The 21,805-nt window shown below is 44.0% G+C and overlaps 1 protein-coding gene across 1 annotated transcript in view; it reads right to left on the minus strand.

Moving 5' to 3' along the window:
• The window catches only part of LOC129643759 (nmrA-like family domain-containing protein 1), a 20,112-nt gene extending 3,509 nt beyond the window's left edge, over positions 1 to 16,603 (minus strand). The window contains 5 exon segments of the mRNA XM_055568813.1: positions 1,356 to 1,546; positions 9,706 to 9,805; positions 9,807 to 9,956; positions 11,943 to 12,181; positions 16,564 to 16,603. Coding sequence (XP_055424788.1) covers positions 1,356 to 1,546; positions 9,706 to 9,805; positions 9,807 to 9,956; positions 11,943 to 12,181; positions 16,564 to 16,603 — 720 coding nt within the window.
• Between the last annotated feature and the right edge of the window lie 5,202 nt (positions 16,604 to 21,805).

The following is a 21,805-nucleotide window of genomic DNA, read 5'->3' on the forward strand; positions in this document are numbered from 1 at the left end:
CACTGTTCTCTCTCCATCCTGGGACAACAGCTGCTTGGAGAAATGGCTGGAAGCACTCAAGATGAACCACTGCCCTCACTTCTCCATAAAAGGTCTATCGTGGCCACACTCAAGCCCAGGCCATTCCAACCCAGTTCGTTATTGAGGGCTTACTAAATGCCAGACCCAATACTAGCCTTTCCCACATGGGTCTCACCACATCCTCACAACAAGCCTATGGCAGGTGTAATAATCTTCTTTAACATATGAACTAAGGGAGCCTGGAGAGGTTAAGTCTGCTTCCCAGGTGGCTCAGTGGTAAAGAATCCGCCTGCCAATGCAGGAGACAGGAGACATGGGTTCCATCCCTGGGTCAGGAAAATCCCCTGGAGAAGGGAAAGGCAACCCACTCCAATATTCTTGCCTGGGGAATCCCCATGGACAGAGGAACCTAGCAGGCTACAGGCCAGGGGGTCGCAAAGAGTCAGACATGACTGAACACGCACACACAACCATGGAGAAGTTAAGTAACTTCCCAAGAGTCCCCAGAGGGATAAGGGCAGAACCAGGACTTGCTCACTTCCCCAGACTGCCTCCGGTTCATTCCTGTTGATTCTAGAACTTGTCAGGCCAGCTCTATTGCTCCCTTCACCCATACGCAGTCTTGCCCAGACTCAAGGACCACCTCAAAGCTACTCCTTCCGTGAAGCCTTCTCCTACCCTCTCTGACCGCCCGTAGAGCAGAAAGTGTGGGCAACACAATCAAGCACCACAGCGTTCTGCTCTTGTCTGATCACTGTGACTTCACGTGTGTGAGATTTTCACCCCAACTCTGCTGTGACGTCCTCAAAGGTAGCACCAGGTATATAACAGGTCCTTGAGATATGCTTGTTATATGCCAAACACTAGCCTAATATATATCCCTGAATATACCCTAATTTTCACAAAATGCCCCAGGTAGATGCTCTCATCCACTTTGTGAATGAGGAGGCCACAACTCAGAGAGGCTAAGTGCCTTGCCTGATGCTGGCTAACTCTGGCACACTGGCCTGATCAGCAATGAGTCCCTGGGAGGGGAGGGATAGGATGGTGTATATGAGAACGTTGTACCTTGGTCTTCAGAGTCTAAGTTCTTTCCACCCAAAAGGAATTGTATTTTAATAAGCTGATTAATCTGAAGCCAAAGCAATAATGTCTTAAGGGTAGGATTCAGATGCACCAACAGATGAAGACAGATTCATAGAAGAGGAATCCTCTCCAATTTCTTCCGACAGCCTCAGCTCAACCCTGCTCAAATCTGTGAAAAGTCTCCCAGAATTTGTAAGTTAGTGGGATGTGACCTCCTGTGATCATGTTTATGTTTCTTAAAAACTCACCTTTGCATCTCGGACTTATTTCCCCAAACCCTTGGACAGAACATCAGCATACTGCTGTATGGTCAGCGCTTCTGCACTGAGACCCACGGCCTTGCCCACAAACTCCTCTGGAGAATTAAAGATGCTGCAGATGACAGCTCCAATATCAGCAACCGAGATACCATCCATTGGTACATCCCCCATAGGCAGTGCTAGTTTAAAAAATAAAAAGATAAAAATAGCTAATTACGTCACATCCTTGGTAGGTCCCATCAATCTGAATCAATCAACCAGTTAAACAAAAGGTATGGGAACACCATGTAACACTGAGTCACTACCATCTATGCAATTATAAGGTTTGTTTGAGAAAATAGCATAATACCTGGGTATTGATTTAAAAAAAAAAAAAAGAACTACCATTTACTAGGCATCTTCTTGGAGAAGGCAATGGCACCCGACTCCTGTACTTTGCCTGGAAAATCCCATGGATGGAGGAGCCTGGTAGGCTGCAGTTCATGGGGTCGCTAACAGTCGGACACGACTGAGCAACTTCACTTTCACTTTTCACTTTCATGCATTGGAGAAGAAAATGGCAACCCACTCCAGTGTTCTTGCCTGGAGAATCCCAGGGATGGGGGAGCCTGGTGGCTGCCGTCTATGGGGTCACACAGAGTCGGACACGACTGAAGAGACTTAGCAGCAGCAGCAGGCATCTTCTTAGTAAAGAAGAAGGAATGGGTGAATTTAACTCAGATGACCATTATATCTACTATTGCGGGCAGGAATCCCTTAGAAGAAATGGAGTAGCCATCATGGTCAACAAAAGGGTCTGAAACGCGCAGTACTTGGATGCAATCTCAAAAACGACAGAATGATCTCTGTTCGTTTCCAAGGCAAACCATTCAATATCACAGTAATCCAAGTCTATGCCCCAACCAGTAACGCTGAAGAAGCTGAAGTTGAACGGTTCTGTGAATACCTCCAAGACCTTTTAGAACTAACACCCAAAAAAGATGTGCTTTTCATTATAGGGGACTGGAATGCAAAAGTAGGAAGTCAAGAAACACCTAGAGTAACAGGCAAATTTGGCCTTGGAATACAGAATGAAGCAGGGCAAAGGCTAATAGAGTTTTGCCAAGAGAACACACTGGTCATAGCAAACACCCTCATCCAACAACACAAGAGAAGACTCTATACATGGACATCACCGGATAGTCAACACCGAAATCAGATTGATTATATTCTTTGCAGCCAAAGATGGAGAAGCTCTATATAGACAGCAAAAACAAGACCGGGAGCTGACTGTGGCTCAGATCATGAGCTCCTTATTGCCAAATTCAGACTTAAATTGAAGAAAGTAGGGAAAACCACTAAACCATTCAGGTATGATCTAAATCAAATCCCTTATGATTATACAGTGGAAGTGAGAAATAGATTTAAGGGATTAGATCTGATAGATAGAGTGCCTGATGAACTATGGACAGAGGTTCATGACATTGTACAGGAGACAGGGATCAAGACCATCCCCATGGAAAAGAAATGCAAGAAAGCAAAATGGCTGTCTGGGGAGGCCTTACAAATAGCTGTGAAAAGAAGAGAAGCGAAAAGCAAAGGAGAAAAGGAAAGATATACGCATCTGAATGCAGAGTTCCAAAAAATAGCAAGGAGAGATAAGAAAGCCTTCCTCAACCATCAATGCAAAGAAATAGAGGAAAACAACAGAATGGGAAAGACTAGAGATCTGTTCAAGAAAATTAGAGATACCAAGGGAACATTTCATGCAAAGATGGGCTTGATAAAGGACAGAAATGGTATGGACCTAACAGAAGCAGAAGATATTGAGAAGAGGTGGCAAGAATACACAGAAGAACTGTACAAAAAAGACCTTCACAACCCAGATAATCACGATGGTGCGATCACTCACCTAGAGCCAGACATCCTGGAATGTGAAGTCAAGTGGGCCTTAGAAAGCATCACTACGAACAAAGCTAGCGGAGGTGATGGAATTCCAGTTGAGCTATTTCAAATCCTGAAAGATGATGCTGTGAAAATGCTGCACCCAATATGCCAGCAAATTTGGACAACTCAGCAGTGGCCACAGGATTGGAAAAGGTCAGTTTTCATTCCAATCCCAAAGAAAGGCGATGCCAAAGAATGCTCAAAACTACCGCACAATTGCACTCATCTCACACGCTAGTAAAGGAATGCTCAAAATTCTCCAAGCCAGGCTTCAGCAATATGTGAACCGTGAACTTCCAGATGTTCAAGCTGGTTTTAGAAAAGGCAGAGGAACAGGGATCAAATTGCCAACATCCACTGGATCATGGAAAAAGCAAGAATTCCAGAAAAACAGCTACTTCTGCTTTATTGACTATGCCAAAGCCTTTGACTATGTGGATCACAATAAACTGTGGAAAATTCTGAAAGAGATGGGAATAGCAGACCACCTGACCTGACTCTTGAGAAACCTGTATGCAGGTCAGGAAGCAACAGTAAGAACTGGACATGGAACAACAGACTGGTTCCAAATAGGAAAAGGAGTACGTCAAGGCTGTATATTGTCACCCTGCTTATTTAATTTATATGCAAAGTACATCATGAGAAATGCTGGGCTGGAAGAAGCACAAGCTGGAATCAAGATTGCTGGGAGAAATATCAATAACTTCAGATATTCAGATGACACCACCCTTATGGCAGAAAGTGAAGAGGAACTAAAAAGCCTCTTGATGAAAGTGAAAGAGGAGAGTGAAAAAGTTGGCTTAAAGCTCAACATTCAGAAAACGAAGATCATGGCATCTGGTCCCATCACTTCATGGGAAATAGATGGGGAAACAGTGGAAACAGTGTCAGACTTTATTTTTTGGGGCTCCAAAATCACTGCAGATGGTGACTGCAGCCATGAAATTAGAAGACGCTTACTCCTTGGAAGAAAAGTTATGACCAACCTAGATAGCGTATTGAAAAGCAGAGACATTACTTTGCCAACAAAGGTCCATCTAGTCAAGGCTATGGTTTTTCCAGTGGTCATGTATGGATGCGAAAGTTGGACTGTGAAGAAAGCTGAGTGCCGAAGAATTGATGCTTTTGAACTTTAGTGTTGGAGAAGACTCTTGAGCGTCCCTTGGACTGCAAGAAGATCCAACCAGTCCATCCTAAAGGAGATCAGCCCTGGGTGTTCTTTGAAAGGAATGATGCTAAAGCTGAAACTCCAGTACTTTGGCCACCTCATGCAAAGAATTGACTCATTGGAAAAGACTCTGATGCTGGGAGGGATTGGGGGCAGGAGGAAAAGGGGACAACAGAGGATGAGATAACTCGATGGATGTTATTTTGAGTGAACTCCGGGAGATGGTGATGGACAGGAAGGCCTGGCGTGCTGCAATTCATGGGGTCACAAAGAGTCAGACATGACTGAGCAACTGAACTGAACTGAAGCATCTTCTGTGTGCAAAAACCCCAATATCTCTGTTCGGCTCCAGATGCATTTGTCCCATGTCCTACTCAATATCCTTACTTAAATGTTTAATGACATTTTACATTTTAATGTTTAAAAGACATTAGAAACTCACTGTGGCCCAAAATGAATTCCTGGACAACCTGCTTCTGCTACAGACTTCCTTCTCAGTTAATGGCAACTCTATGATTCCAGTTTCTCAAGTTAAAAATCTTAGATTCAACCTTGACCTTTGTCTCCCACTCCAGATCCTTTTTTTTTTTTTTTTTTGTAGTCGTGTTCATAGTGTCTAGAATTTGAAGACTTCTCATCAGACTCACTGGCATTACCCTAGTCTAAGCCACCATCTGAGAAGAGCTAACTTGTAAAAGACACTGATGTTGGGGAAGATTGAGGGCAGGAGAAGAAGAGAGTGGCAGAGGATGAGATGGTTAGATGGCATCACCAATTCAATGCACACAAATCTGAACAAACTCTGGGAGACAGCAAAGGATAGGGAAGCTTGGTGTGCTGTAGTCTATGGGGTCGCAAAGAGTCAGACACAACTCAGCGACTGAACAACAAAGCCACCGCCATCTCTGACTTGGATTATTGCAAAGTTGGGCCCCTTATTTCCAATTCCACTCTTGCCCTTCCACAGTCTCTTTTCAACACAAAAGTCAGAGTGATTCTGTAAAAACTAAAGTTAGTTCATGTCATATCTGCCCAGACCCCTCCAATGGCTCTCTGTGTCTCTCAGGAGAAAAACCATGGCTTACAGGACCAGACCCTCTACTACCTCTGGCCTCACCTCCTACTCCCCTCTCCCAAGCCCCCAGCCTGCTCTGATCCAACCACACTGGCTGTTCTGTCTGCCTGAAAATGTCTTCCCCTGAATATTCACAAAGCCAGTTAGTTATCTCTATCAGAAGTTGCTCAGATGTCACCTTCTCAAAGAAGCCCACCAATCACCTAATTTAAATTTCACACACCATGCTTACTGCTAACACTCCACATACACTTTACTCAGCCTTATTTTTTTAGAGCACTTATCGCTTTCTAACATATAATACATTTTACTTCTCTATTATGCTTCTCTGCTATCTACCTCCTCGACCAGAATATGAGCTTAATGAGGGCTGCTAAGTCGCTTCAGTTGTATCCGACTCTGTGTAACCCCATAGACGGCAGCCCACCAGGCTCCCCCGTCCCTGGGATTCTCCAGGCAAGAACACTGGAGTGGGTCGCCATTTCCTTCTCCAATGCATGAAAGTGAAAAGGGAAAGTGAAGTCGCTCAGTCGTGTCCGACTCTTTGTGACCCAATGGACTGCAGCCTACCAGGCTCCTTGGTCCATGGGATTTGCCAGGCAAGAGTACTGGAGTGGGCTGCCATTGCCTTCTCTGTTAATGAGGGCAGAGCTTTGTCTGCTTTGAGTGGTTTATTACTGAATCCCCAGTAAAGTGAAGTAAGTGACTGGCATGTTGGAGGCCTTCAAATATTTATTGAATGAATCAGTTAGCAAACATACTGGCTGGTTTAATCCTCAAAACAACCTTGAAACATAGCAATATCAGGGAGTTGCCTGAGGTTACTCAGCCAGCAAGCAGCAGAACTCAAGCCCTCATCCATCACTCCGAATTCTGTGCCCTTCCTACAGGTGGGCACAGCCTCTCACAGATTCCCAGAAGCCCACACTCCTGAGGCTGGAACCCAATGTGGACGCGATCTAGCCCCAGCACTGCTGGTTTTTAAACTGAAGAATCTAAGTCTATTGACTTACCCAGTGCCTTACAGTTAGAAAACAACAGGCCAGGACAAAAGTCAAGGTCTCTGAAGTCCAGTCCAGTGTAAAAGTGACTTAAGGTTTAGCAGCCAGGAACTAAATGTCACAGTTTGTCTTTTTGCAGCAAAATTAATCTCCTACCTGATATCTGGGTAGGCAAAATATCTGCTCATTCCTCTGCATAAATTATAACATATATAAATTTATAAATATAAATAAATTATAATTATAAAATATATAAATTTATAAATATAAATAAATTATATTATAAATAAATTACATATTATAATTGTAAAAAGGCAGTCTCTGTTTTTGAGGCATTCAGAATCAAGTCTATTCTGACTCTGAGGTTTGCTTTTATTTGAAGATTGAAGTTCTTGGGCTGAGTTTAAAAGATGCTAAGGGACAGTGGTTCTGGAATTCTGTTCGTAGCCGGCCAGCGTCGCCTCTAGCTTGCTTAGCTCCAGCCAAAGGAGAAAGGGTTAAGTAAGGAGGTCTCTATAACCATGGCTCGTATGTAGGCAAATCAACCAGCGGTAAAGCACGGAGGAAGCAACTCACTACAAAAGCTGCTCGCAAGAATGCGCCCTCTACTGGAGGGGTGAAGAAACCTCATCTTTACAGGCCTGGTACTGGGGCACTCCGTGAAATTAGACGTTATCAGAAGTCCACTGAACTTCTGATTCGCAAACTCCCCTTCCAGCATCTGGTGTGGGAAATTGCTCAGGACTTCAAAACAGATCGGCGCTTCCAGAGTGCAGTTATTGGTGCTTTACAGAAGGCAAATGAGGCCTATCTTGTTGGCCTTTTTGAAGACACCAACCTGTGTGCTATCTATGCCAAACGTGTAACAATTATGCCATAAGACATCCAGCATGCCGCATATGTGGAGAACGTGCTTAAGAATCCACTAAGATGGTAAACATTTCAGTCTTTAAAAAAAAAAATTATCTTCTTCCTACTTTTGGTAGTTCTGAACGTTAGATATTTTTTTTCCATGGGGTCAAAAGGTACCTAAGTATATGATTGCAAATGGAAAAATAGGGCACAGAAATGAGGTATTGGCAGTTTTTCCATTTTCATTTGTGTGCGAATTTTTAATATAAATATGGGACATAAAGCATTAACGAATGTCAGAATGTTTCAGTGAACAAGTCTCAGCAGTTCAACTTTATAACAATTATAAATAAACCTGTTAAATTTTTCTGGACAATGCCGGCATTTGGATTTTTTTAAAACAAGTAAATTTCTTATTGACTGCAAAAAAAAAAAAGAATATGGTTCTGGAATTCTCTGGTGGTCCAGTGGTTAAGACTCTGCACTTCCACCTCAGGGGGCATGATTTCAATCCCTGGTTGGGGAGCTAAGATCCCACTTGCCTGATGGTGAGACCAAAAAAAAAAAATTTTTTTTTTCCATTAAAAGAGTATGGTTCTGGAGTCAGATTACCAGAGTTCAAGTTCTGGTTCTACCTTACTATTGATCTTGGCAAAGTTAATCTATCTGTGCCTCAGTTTCCCCATCTGTGAAACAGACACCAAAGACCCAGTAAGTCCTCAGTAAATGTTAGATATTCCCTATGGTGTGTGTGTAGGAGAAGGCAATGGCACCCCACTCCAGTACTCTTGCCTGGAAAATCCCATGGACGGAGGAGCCTGGTAGGCTGCAATTCATGGGGTCGCTAAGAGTCAGACACGACTGAGCGACTTCACTTTCACTTTTCACTTTCATGCATTGGAGAAGGAAATGGCAACCCACTCCAGTGTTCTTGCCTGGAGAATCCCAGGGACGGGGGAGCCTGGTGGGCTGCTGTCTATGGGGTCGCACAGAGTCGGACACAACTGAAGTGACTTAGCATAGCATAGCATGGCGTGTGTGGGGGGGGGGGCGGGGTGGTGGCAGGGATTTATTCCCTATGGAGGGGGCGGCACTTGACGGAAGGGAGAGGATGAGGCTCAGGGATACCTGAGGCTGGGTTTTACAAACATGAAAGAAAGTGAAAGTGAAAGTGAAGTCGCTGTTGTGTCCTGTTCTTTGCAACCGCGTGGACTGTAGCCCACCAGGCTCCTCCATCCATGGGATTCTCCAGGCAAGAGCACTGGAGTGGGTTGCCATTTCCTTTTACAAATGTAGGCAACTCAAATGGGACCGGATACCAGCAGAAGTTTAAAGCATCACCTCTTCACCTAGGGCCAATCTAATTCATAGATTATAATATCCTAGCTTAGAACCTGGGAAATGTCACGTGTGCAGGCTTCTGAAATCTGGTAGAGGCATAGGAAGAAGGGAAGTGGGGTGAAGAGATGTATCACATTTACATACTTATCTGGTCACCTGCTGAACTATTACCCAAGTCATCTGTGACATGTGGCAGGCACTCCGGGCTCAGATCTACTTTGACACGAGTTACGTCCCTGGTAAGTCTTAATTATGTGGCAGGGAAGAAAGACTGACTTGCAGTCACTGATTCTCTCACACTCCCTCCATTCTACAGAGCCACCCTGGACTATGGACAAAGAAAATGTCCCCAAAGGGCAGGGGAGTGCTGGCCAGTGGACTGGCAGCACTGGAATTACCAGGAGTCCTGGTCTTGCAGGCCCCAGACCAGACTTATGGAACCAGACTCTGCAGGCAGGGCTGGAAACCCGTTCCCAGGGAGTCAGTGTCCCTCTCAGGATTCTCCCATCCAAGTACTAACCAGCCCGACCGTGCTTAGCTTCTGAGATCAGACAAGCTTGGGTGCATTCAGGGTGGCCATGGACCGTCTCAGGATTCTGACCCTGAGATCCAGGTCAAGAGAAGAATGTGTTCCCTGTGGCCACAGAAGGGCAGAGAGATGAGCTAGAAAGGAAAGTCATCTTGTCCAACTTTCCTATTAGACATGAGGAAACTGAGGCCTGAGGCCACATGGCTCACTGATTATATGAGGAGCGTCAGCTGGATGAGACAGGAAGTGTAATCCTTGGTGTTTCCAGCCCAAGATCCAGCTTCCCGGGAAATCTAGGACAACGCTGGGCCCCTGTCAGCACTTCACCCAGAGCCAACCACACAGCAGGCACTTGGATGGCATGCGGAGAGAGGAAGGAGGGGAATAGGGGGCTGGGCAGCGGGAAAGCTGGTGTCAGGGTAGTTTCATTCCAACCCTCCACGTACCCAGGGTGTAGTAATCTCCATCAGAGGCCTTCACCGGTTTCAATGGGCCAAGAAAGTTTTCAAAGTAAGCTGCCACTCGGACTCTGGTCATGGGAACGCCAAATGGACCAGAAATACTCCTCCACCTCTCCCTTCCCGTCAAAGTGCAGCACCTCCAGCTTGCCGTTTGTCAGGCGCTTGACGTTCTCCAGGCCGCCGTACACCACGTGCTTCAGACCCTGGCTCTTGGCAACATCAGCCACCACCTTGCCCTGAGGGACAAAGGTAGATGCCTTATAGAGAAGGTTGAATTTGCATGCAGACTGGGGGGCTGGTTCTGGGTCCTCTACCCACCCCCCTTTCTCTTACTGTGCTCCTTGGAGGGGACTTTTCCCAGCCTCAGATCATAGGAGAGGCCACTAGGATCCAGGAGCAGAGGCTCCATTGTGTCAAAATGCTGAACCCATCTTCTGGTGCAAACAGTAAGGAATCTGGCCCCTGCCTCTGGGCTCAGTAACTCTGTGATCCACTACCACATTATATATATATAAGAAGCTCAGGGATACCTGAGAAAGCAGTGTGTGATGTTTTCTGATGATAGATTATATCTGTTCACCATTTGGATACTGAGGGCAAAATGGAGGGAGATATATATATATATATAATTGGTTTTTATAAACACACACACACATACAAGCATGCATGGATGTACATATATTTTCTTTTTTGTAGTTTTAGTTCCATTTTTTTCAAAGCTCCTTCATCCTTCCTCTCCCTCTTTCTTTTTTCCTTCTTTTCCTCACAAAACCCCATACCAGACAGAGAAGACATAACTAATCTGGCTTAGGTTGAGAAAGTGAGACAGAGAAATGACTTGTACCCCTACATTCCACAGTGAGTGAATATCAGAATTAGAACTCAGAGTTCCTAAAATAAGCCCTTCCTAAATATATCACTTAAAGACAAGCTGTAAGTGATGTAATTAACAGACATTCCTAAAATGGTTCAATCCTGCTCTTAATTTTTTTGAATTTTACCATTTCTGAAAAAGTCTGACCCCATCCATTACATTTTAAAAATCTAATCTTCATATTTTCTATTTAAACTTATGTATAATTTGCAAATAGTACTGGCATAGGGGAAGGGATCTTATAATACTACTATAAGTAGGTCTTTTAATGACAGAAAAGTTCGCTGTACCCCCATGGTGATAACTACTTTCCAGAAATTCTATGGGCTCATTCCCGATATTCTACTTGCTCATTTTCATCTCTTTTAGCTGCTGCTTTATTTCTAAATAACATGTTTATACTGCTAATTCTCGATTTTTCTCAGTTTAAGAAATCATCTACTAAATTTCTACTATAACAGATGAGCCTCATCATCAGCTCGCTCTCTCTCTCTCTCTCCCTCTGTCTCTCTCACATGGGCTTCCCTGGTGGCTCAGTGGTAAAGTACCCACCGGCAATGCAGGAGATGCAGCAGGAGAAGCGAGTTTGATCTTTGGGTCAGGGAAGACCCCCTGGAGAAGGAAACAGCAACCCACTCCAGTATCCTTGCCTGGGAAATCCTCTGGATAAAGGAGCCTGGTGGGCTACAGTCCATTGGGTCACAAAGAGTTGGACATATCTTAACAACAGCACAACAGCATTCTCACACATACAGCCCACCACCACCATAACCATCACATACATACACAACTGCCTTTTTTTCATCCTCAGAATATCATATTTGGGGCTACATCATTCATCAGTGCTAACATGGGTGAAGCGGACCCACGCGATATTTTACGGTCACATTCACCTTTTCTACAAATTTTCATTTTCCCTGGAGTTCATCCTTGTGGCTCATTTGCTTGTTTGCTTACTTCTTTTCTTATGTACCCATTGCTAATTCATTTCCAAATTCTCTGCCGGAAGTCTAAACATAGTCCTTCCATTTTGTTCTTCCCATTTCACTCTCAGAGTAACCTTAATTCATGGGATGTCCTTGCTGCCAACCCTCACATGCCGTCGACAACAAACGGTAAGAATCAGAGGCTCTAAAAGCTGGCTTCACTACACAACCACTCTCAGATCTCCAAGGTCACCTCTGGACAGATGTCACACGATACTGATTTTACAGTCACCTAATAATCCACCTGAAGTACATGGATTTCATAAATGCCAGAGGGAAGTGATGGGGTGAGGCCCACCCCCTTCCAGGGAGGGGAGCATGGCCAGGCAGGAAAAAAGAAAGGGTTTGAACGTGGGTCCCACCTGACACACTTCTTTCTCTTTGCTGAAATGGTCCCAGATGTTGGTTACCAGGAAGGCCCCATAGGCTCCTTTCAAGGCAGCCTCCACCGATGCTTTGTCATTCAGGTCCCCTTTAACCACCTCGGCCCCAAGGTCCCGGAGCACCTGCACCTTTGGTTGGGTCACATCTCGGGTCAGCGCTCTCACCACATACTTTTTGCCCTCCAACATGGCCCTGGCCACAGAGCCACCCTGAGCTCCTGCAGAATTGGGGAAGAAAAAATACAGAAAGGATCAGGAAGAATGTTCACTAAAAGAAGCTGATCAAGGAATCCAATTACTCAGAGTAAAACTGCTGCTCTAACTACTTCAGGAGGCATTCCCATGGCTTGCAAGAGCCGTTTTCAAATTAGGTTTCTCACAGCGTTCTCAGAGGTAGCTTAGCAGAAGCCATGGGGAAGAGAAAGAATGGGGAAGCCCGGAGGCAACAGGGAGGCCAGGAGAGCAGGGGACCAGAGCCCACCCCAGAGTCCACTGAGCAATTCTACTTTTAACTGGTCAGGCTCCTCTGTCCATGGAATTTTGCAGGCAAGAATACTGGAATGGGTTGCCATTCCCTTCTCCGGGGGATTTTCCCAACCTGGGTATCAAACCTGGGTCTCCCACATTGCAGGCAGATTCTTTACCATCTGAGCCACAAGAGAAGCCTTAACTGGTCATAGGTTTCATTTTTTAGGTTCTTCATAGAATTTTACTTTCAAAAGAAGTTCCTATTCTATTATTTTTTTTAAAAAGTTGAAAATGCAGAAGTTTCTTTTTATGATGTTTAAGACTGTTCATGATATGATCATCACTCACCTGATTTACCCACTTTACAAATATTTACTGAATGTCCTATGGGGGGTGCCACATACTCTGCACATTCACTGATATTTGGGATCCTCCATCAAAGTGGTCCCATATCTGTCCTGAATTTTGTGTGTGTGGTTCAAAAAACACCTTCCGTTCTCTCTCCTACCTAGCTCCCTGAGAGACTGCCCTGTATGGACTCCATCAGTGGGCTCTTTTGCCTTCAGTCTGGGTCTGGCCAGAGGAGGGCATCAACAGGGGACCCAAGGGTTGGAGCAGAGGTGACCCCTTCATACTGCTGCTCTTCCCAGGGTTTGGTCATCTCTCTTATCCTTTGGTCCTTTCGTGTTGCTTACTTGGTCTTTCTGTTCTTTCCCATCTTTACTAAATTTTCTCAACTTCTCTGAGAGAGTGTGGCACTTCTTTTTGGGGGTACCCCAACTGATAGACCATTGATAATACTGTCAGCCTGCAGTTCAGTGGACTTTACCTTTGGACCCTTAGCCAGTTTTGTGCTCTTGTACTGAATATGAATGGATAGCCAAAGTTCATCAGATGTTCGAGGAAAGCCTCCAGCATGAAAGGTAAAATGAAAATAAACAAACCAATAAAAAAGAAAAGATAAAAAAAGGCAGGGAACAGAAGAAAAATTTTAAAGAATTAATATCCTCAGAGATTGGAGAAGATATTACATTGAGAACACTATTTCTGAAATGCTGCATCTATAAAAATTAAAAATCAATTTTAAAAAATCTGTTGACCTTATTAGTTTGCTAGAGCTGCCATAACCAGATTCTACAGAATGGGGGTTTAACCAACCCATATTTTTCACACCCCTGGAGGCCAGAAGTCCATGAACAAGGTGTCCTCGGCTGGCTTGATTTCTCCTGAAGCCTCTCTCCTCGGATTGTGAAAAGAGAGGCTGCTCACTGCGTCTTCATGTGGGCTTTCCCGTGAGCACTTGAGCCCCTCGTGTCTCTGTGTCAAACTTCCTTCTTCTCAAGAGAACAGCAGTCAGATTGGACTGTGGCCCACTCTTATGGCCTCACTTTAACTGAACCACCTCTTTAAATGACCTCTTTAACAATACAATAACACATTGTATATGTGCAAATACTGTCACATTCAGAAGTACTAGGGATTAGGGTTTCAACATATGAACTTGGGGAGGGACACGGTGCAACTCAAAACACTGACTGTTGTAATTATTTCCTTATGACTGTACTGTAACTTAAAGTTCACCTTGGAGACAAACTGTTTACTCTTTATCCCCGTTTGCAAATCACATTTTGAGATTAGTTCCTGGAACACTGCAAGCTTTCAATATCTGTTTACTGAATGAATGAATCAGTGAATGAAGGAAGTACAAATAATGAAACCTCTGTGCTCTGCATTCTCAGCTTTCAGATGGACAGTCTTTGCCTGGACCCACATAAAATGGAGAAGCAAGCGATATGGCCAAGTATGAAAAAATAAGAGGAGTTGAACCAAAACCAGGACTGGCTCTCCTAATCACACCCACTTTAATGTCTCATTAAGACTCCAACCAGGGGACGAATTCAGCCATATTGGCTGTGCTCCCTTGCAGGTGAGTCCATGAAGAGAGCAGCATTTTAATGGCAGACACTGGAGATGATGCTCAAGAGTTTGACATGCAAACGCATCCACAAGTAACGGTTAACACTTTCCCTATCACATTTAATTAGGCGTCTTGTATTTTTATCTGCCAAACTAGTAACCTTTTCCCAAATCCCCAAACACACACCCAGAAATCCAAGGTTATTGAACAAAGGATTAAAACTGGGCAGTAAAGCAATCAGCACACCTCCTCAGCCAACTGCAAGTCAACTTTCTTCAACTTTAACACCTCTAACCTGATTCCTTTAGGAGCCACTCCCAAAGCTATTACCATCCTTCTACTCTGAATGCCTAGGCAGCAACTCAAGTTTAAAGAGACTGAAACAGGGCTCCTGACTTGTCTTGACCTGCTGCCTCCAGGTCCTCCCCATTTCAGTGAATCACAACTTTATTCTTTCAGTTGCTCAAGCCAGAACATTTAGGAGTCATTCTTTACCTCTGATATCTGACCCATCAGGGAACCAAGTCAATGCTCCGTAAAACATATTGGGATATGACCAGTCCTTAGTCTAAGCCACTGTCAATCATGCCTGGTTTAGGGCAACAGCCTCATAAGTCTCCCTGCTTCAGCCCTTGCCCCCTACAGCTTCTTCACCAAACAGAAGCCAACATGAAACTTTAGCACCAAGTCTTATCATGCCACAACTCTGCTCAAAACCCTTCAGTGACTTCTCATCTCTTTCAGGAAAAACCAACAACTTCACTATTGCCCTAATATGATATACAATCATCCCCTCATCTGATTGCCTTTTTTTTCCTTTTAAAGTCAGTGTCATACCTGGCTCTTGGAGTTGTTTTGGGGGCAATGTGGGCAGCTGCTGTGCTGGGTCTTCCCTGCTGTATGGGCTTTCTCTAGTCCAGGCTCGTGGGAGCTACTTTCTAGTTGCAGAATGAGGGCTTCTCATTTTGGCGGCCTCTGTTGTTGCGGAAGACGGGCTCTAGAGGGTACAGGCTTCAGCAGCTGCGGCAAACAGACTTGGTTGCTCTGCAGCATGTGGGATCTTCCTAAACCAGGGGTTGAACTGGTTGGTGTCTCCTGCATTGACAGGCAGATTCTTTACCACTGAGCCACCTGGGAAGCCCATGGCTGTTGGTTTTTTGATAATTTACTTCTCTTTTCTCCCCACTTTAGCACTTGCCTCCCTTAAGACAAAACCCCTGTCCTCATAGAGCTTCTATCCTAGTGTGGAGAGAAGATGGTAAAGGAAGAAATCAAGCAGGAAGGGGAGTCAGACGTGGAGTGAAGCAGGGTGGAGTGAAGTTGCCATTTTAAAAAAGGAAAGTCTGGAGAGCGGTTATGGAGAGGGCTTGGAAGACATGAGAGAGAAAACATCATGGGTGACGAAGGAAGGAAGATTATTCTAGGCTGAGGGAGCAGCCAGTGCAAAGGCCTTAAGTTGGGAGTGTGAAGAACAGGCAGAGTGGCAGAGGGAGAATGGCAAAGGAGGAAGTGCGAGAAGGGTCTTGCAGGCCAATAGTCTTTCGTTTCACTTGACTGAGGTAGGGGGCGCTGTTGGGGGGTTTTCAGCCGAGACCTGCCATGATCTGAAGTTTCAAATAGATCATCAAAAGGCAGAAATGAGAACTGACAGACGGAGAGTGAGCTGATTGGAAAGATTGGCAAAGATAGGTCTAGCTGTTGGAGAACAGATTGTGAGGGAGGCAGAGTGGAAGCAGAAATGCCAGTTTCAAGGCTCGGGCAGCTGTGCATGAGAAAAGTCCGGGCATGCGTTCTCCTAATCCCCACCCACTCCGTCCTTTCAGAGTCCTTCCAGTACTGGTCAGGATGCAGTTATCTTCTGCATGCCCATGGCCTTCTCACATTTGCTCCTTGTGTTTGTCAGGAAGCGAGTGGAGAAAAGTCTGTAGCGGATAACTTGTGCTGAAATGAGACTTACACCAACAAATCAGCCCATGATCAAGAACAAGAGAATATGTCAGATGTCCTTGTGCCTCTGAGATCATTTCTGAACAAATCAAGTCAAATCACCCTGCCCCTTTACCACATCAGAAATGCAAGCAAATGATAAACTTTTCTCAATTTTCTCCAAAGGGCTCTTTGTTCAGTCTATGCTTGCAGGCTCTGAAATTAAAAACAGGAAAACAAGAAAGTAAGCCAAGTCAGCACACACATTTAAAGTAAGAAGTTTTTCACCTGTTGCTCCAAACACTGCAATTATTTTCTTGCTGGTCATGTTACTAAACAAAGAATCAATGCAGTAGCAGTACTTTCCTCCGAACCACGACAGCAGCTGAAATGCAGTTTCTGTCGCATGTGAGAATTTTAAATCTTTCTGATTACCACACCCACCGCTGACTTTGTCCCTGCCTTGTAAAAACTTTTGTTATCACCACCTAACTCACTCACTCTGACACTGCAATTTTCTAAAGGAGGCTTCATTTATTCACTTACTCATGTGTTCAGCAAATGTGTAGTGAGTACTTTTGGTATACTAGGCACTGAACTAGAGGCTCTGGTAAGGGAGACAGACTAGTAAGTAAAAGCAGAGAGAAATGCAGAGGGAACGTAGGTCCTGGAGGGAAAACACAAAACCCAGAATGGGGGTGTTAAGGAAGGCTTCTGAGGAAAGATGTCGCTGGAGCTGGCCTGAAGACCCCATGAAGTGTTCAGTTAGTGAGAGTAGGAAGAGAGACCATCCCAGGCAGGAGGAGCCACACACAGTCAAGCTCACAGGCAGGGTAATCATGACGAAGGGCTCCAGATGGCTGCAAAAATGCTACTTGAGTGGTGGGAAGTAAGACTGGGAAGGATAGCGGAAGGCAGAGGACAGAGGGCCGGTTTGTGGATTAAAGGTGGCTCTCTCCTTCCCCCCATACTCTGCTTTATTTTACTTGATAACATTTATGACCTGACATGTTACAGGCATGTTTATTTGCTCATGTTTATTTCTGCTCCCTGCTCCCCAGAGCTAGGCTGTTTTTGTTCTATTCACTTGCCTATATCTCCAGTGCCTACAACTATATCTGGCACATGGCAGGTGCAGGTTAAATATTTGTTGAATGAATGAAAGAATAATTGGTAGAGTTAGGTCACTGGGAAAGCTGTAGGGCACAAACTCTGCGTCACAAATGAAGAGGAGCTGAAAACAGCAGATAGCACAGGATTACCTGGAGCCCTCTGCCAAAAGGCTGTGAAGATGGATCCAAAACAGGGAGTAACCTGCCCCTTGCCTGCAGCCTGTCTGCCCCTTGCCTTTCCCTCCACCCTCCTGCTCCTATCACCTACTCCTGCCTGTTCATCCTTGTGAGAGGAAGCCGTTCTCCCACCCACCCTCCTGTATAGTATAACCCACAAGGAAACAGAGAGGTAAATTCTGGAGTTGCTTCAGACTGGAAGAGTTGATCATTCACATCTTTCCATTTCATGTCACAAGAAAGATATATGATACCTCTGCTATCCTACACTACATATAGTTTTACCCTAGCCATATGGAGAGTTCTCAGTGCCATTACAAAGATTTATATTCAAGGAATATAATCAATATATTTTTCAATATATAATTCAAGGAATATAAATAATCCATGGCATTATTTGTATTTAAAAAACACCTGGGGACAATCTAAACGACCACTACGTTGTTTTTCAGTCGCTCAGTCATGTCGGACTCTCTGTGACCCCATGGACTGCAGCACGCCAGGCTTCCATGTCCTTCACCATCTCCCAGAACTTGCTCAAACTCAAGTCCATTGAGTCGGTGATGCCGTCCAACCATCTCGTCCTGTGCGGGAAAAAAGTTAGCTTTTTAACTAAGCTAATCCCTACCAGGGCAAGTAGCAACCCATTAAGAGAGTAGGTGTTCAAACAGAAGTCAGTGATGCCGTTTTCTTTGTAATTTGAAGGCATCCTAAGCTTATGTCTCAACATTTATTTAGGGTCCCCTTTATAGGAAGAGTTTGCTTTTTTGGTCTGCCCAGCCATGAGAATGAGAGAATGGGCAGGACTCTGCTCTCAACATTCAGCTATGCACTCCCTTGCCTATGTCTGCTTCTTATTTCCAAGTGTAATTAACTCAACCCAGTAAATACACAACTAGAAAGCTGTGCAACACATGACAAAAGCTTTAGAGTATGACCATCCCAATCCTACCTCTTGGACACTTTGTAAAATTTCCCTAAACTTCAGTTTCTTCATTTATAAAATGGGGGAGGGAGGCAGTGATTGTAGTATCTCCCTCTTATAGACGTGGTGAGGATTACATGAAATTAAACTACTTAGTCTTCCCTGGTGGTTCAGTAGTTAAGACTCCACACTTACATTGCTGGGGGCACAGTTCGGGGAACTAAGATCCTGCATGTCTTGGGGCCCAAAATAAAATAAAAAATAAATTAAAAAAAAACTGAAAGATAAGCTATGCAGTCTAAGTCAGAGGCCCCAGCTCCCATGGTCCTGACTAGGGGTGGTAGAGAAATGCCATAAAGAGGAAGCAAGTGAGGACCCCTCCTTAGAAAAATTCTTGGATTATCAGGAGGAATTAGGGCTGGCTGGGCATGGGGAGAGGATTTGGGAAATTTAGCTGGTTGAGCATCAAATACTGTTTTGTAATCTCTCATTCAGCTTCTCACTTTGGCATGCTGATGTGGTCTGAGAAGATCTGTGTTAGACTTAAAAAACTCAGTCATTCAGCAAGGTAGCAGCATACAAGATCAACATACAGAAATGGGTTGCATTTCTTTACACTAACAATGAAATATCAGAAAGGAAATGTAAAAACAAAAATAAAATCCCTTTTTAAATTGCATTAAAAAAATACTTTAGGAATAAACCTGATCAAGGAGGTAAAAGACTTTTATGCTGAGAACTACTAAACATTTAATACAGGAAATTGAAGATGATTCAAAGAAATGAAAAGAAAGTGCACGTTCTCAAATTGGAAGAATTAATAAAGTTGAAATGGCCATACTACCCAAGGCAACCTACAGATGTCTTTCAATCCATATCAGAAAACTCAGTCCATCCTTTGTGTGTGTGTGTGTGTGTGTGTGTGTGTGTATGTTAGTTGCTTAGTTGAGTCCGACTCTTTGAGTCTTCTTTTAATGATGCTGGCCCTATAAATATGCTGATGAGGACAATATTAAGATATTCCATTTTACCCTAGCAAACCAGAAAAAGAAAATCATATCAGAAAATTCTCTGGTGCTCGAGTGGTTAGGACTCTGTGCTTCCAAGCAGAGGGCTCTGGTTCTAACCCTTATTTAGGGAACTAACCTTCTCCTGAGACACACAGCACCCCCCAAAGAAAGTCTGATGTAATGTGTATCAGAAGACAAAGAAAGTTTTCCTTTCTTTCACATCTGTCCAGTTCAGAAATGTCTTCCTGTACGACACACTTTGTTTTCTGTGTCTTCTTCTACATTTTCACAGTGACACCCGTCCAACTACTAGCACATGTTTAAAGGAAACAATAAAAAGAAAACACCTAGAGGAAAATGTAAAGGTACATTAATTTCACTCAGGATGAGGACTTTTTCAGTCCATATGTGATAAAGAAATTCCTAACAAAGAAAATCTGCAGCTCTGACTACATGAAAATTTAGAATGTCTTGTGGTCGATACAAACTGGGATAGCTGCCCAGCTCATAATAATTTCCCATTGACCATTTTTGTGCCACTGCTTCTTTTCTCAGTAATAGACCTGCCTCCCAGCATAGGCATGTAACCTAGGCTAGCCAATTATAGTGTCTCTCTCTTCCCACTTCCTATTCATTTTTTTGTCTATTTATTCATTCCATAACTGTTTCTGGAGTGAGGATTCAATGATGAACAAAATATTCCTGCATTTTCTTGAAGCTTTGGATTTAGGGAGAAATAAGCATTAATCAAACACTTATGCTAATAAACACATAATTATAAACAGAAATATGTTCTCTGAAGGAGAAGAACATGGGTCTATGAGGACTATAAAGAAAGCCGAGCACAGAAGAATTGATGCTTTTGAACTATGGTGTTGGAGAAGACTCTTGAGAGTCCCTTGGACTGCAAGGAGATCCAACCAGTCCATCCTAAAGGAGATCAGTCCTGGGTGTTCATTGAAAGGACTGATGTTGAAGCTGAAACTCCAATACTTTGGCCACCTGATGTGAAGAGCTGACTCATTTGTAAAGACCCTGATGCTGGGACAGATTGAGGGCCGGAGGAGAAGAGGACGACAGAGGATGAGATGGTTGGATGGCATCACCGACTCAATGGACATGGGTTTGGGTGGACTCCGGGAGTTGGTGATGGACAGGGAGGCCTGGCGTGCTGCGGTTCACAGGGTCACAAAGAGTCAGACACGACTGAGCGACTGAACTGAGCTGAGAGGTAGGGAGGAGTGCAGTCAGGACTGAAGGAGTATCACTGGAGATGAAAGGTGAAGAATTGGGTCAAATAAACCACTGGGACTTCCCCAACGGCTCAGTGGGTAAAGAATCTGCCTGCAATGCAGGAGACAGAGTAGATGGGATTGGACCCCTGGGTTGGGGAGATCCCCTGGAGGAGAACATGGCAACTCACTGCAGTATTCTTGCTGAAGTACCATATGGACAGAGGGGCCTGGCAGGCTACAGTACATGGGGTCACAAAGAGTCAGACAGGACTGAGCGACTAAACACAAACCAGGTGAAAGGGATAATGAGGAGAAGACTGCAGGTAAGGAGAACCACACCTTCTGTCAGTGGAACAGCAATAGGAGATTAGCAGAGATAATCCTATCACTGGTTGTTAAAGAAATGCAAATTAATCAACTAACCTTTTATATTAGATTCACCTTTTATATTAGATTCACCTGGCTCAGACGGTAAAGGGTCTGCCTACACTGTGGGAGACCCGGGTTTGATCCCTGGGTGGGGCAGATCCTCCGGAGAAGGCAATGGCACCCCACTCCAGTACTCTTGCCTGGAAAATCCCACAGACTGAGGAGCCTGGTAGGCTACAGTCCATGGGGTTGCAAAGAGTCAGACATGACTGACTGACTTCACTTCACTTCACTTTACATTAGATTAGCAGAGTTTTTAATTTTGATCCCCATGGTATGGTGAACATTCATAGATTGTGACCAAGAGTGTAAATTAATACAACTTTTTTGGAAACTAAGTTGATAGTATGTTTCAAAAGTCCTAAAAAAGAGATCTATCTAGTACACAGTATAATGAATATAGACAATAATATTTTACTACTACAAAAAGAACCCTAAAAAAGATCATGTTTGTTGACAAAGAACTGTTTCTAAAACCTATTCTAAACCCCCTCAAAAATTATTTTAAAAGCTCAGATGTAGATTTATGAACAAAAAATATTCATTGAAGTATTATTTCAAATGTCAAAAAATTAGAAAAACACAGAAAATGATTAAATTATGTACAGCCATATGGTAGAATATTATACAGCCAACAGTGCA

Source organism: Bubalus kerabau, chromosome 2 (genome assembly GCF_029407905.1).
Source record: "Bubalus kerabau isolate K-KA32 ecotype Philippines breed swamp buffalo chromosome 2, PCC_UOA_SB_1v2, whole genome shotgun sequence".
NCBI lineage: Eukaryota > Metazoa > Chordata > Mammalia > Artiodactyla > Bovidae > Bubalus > Bubalus kerabau.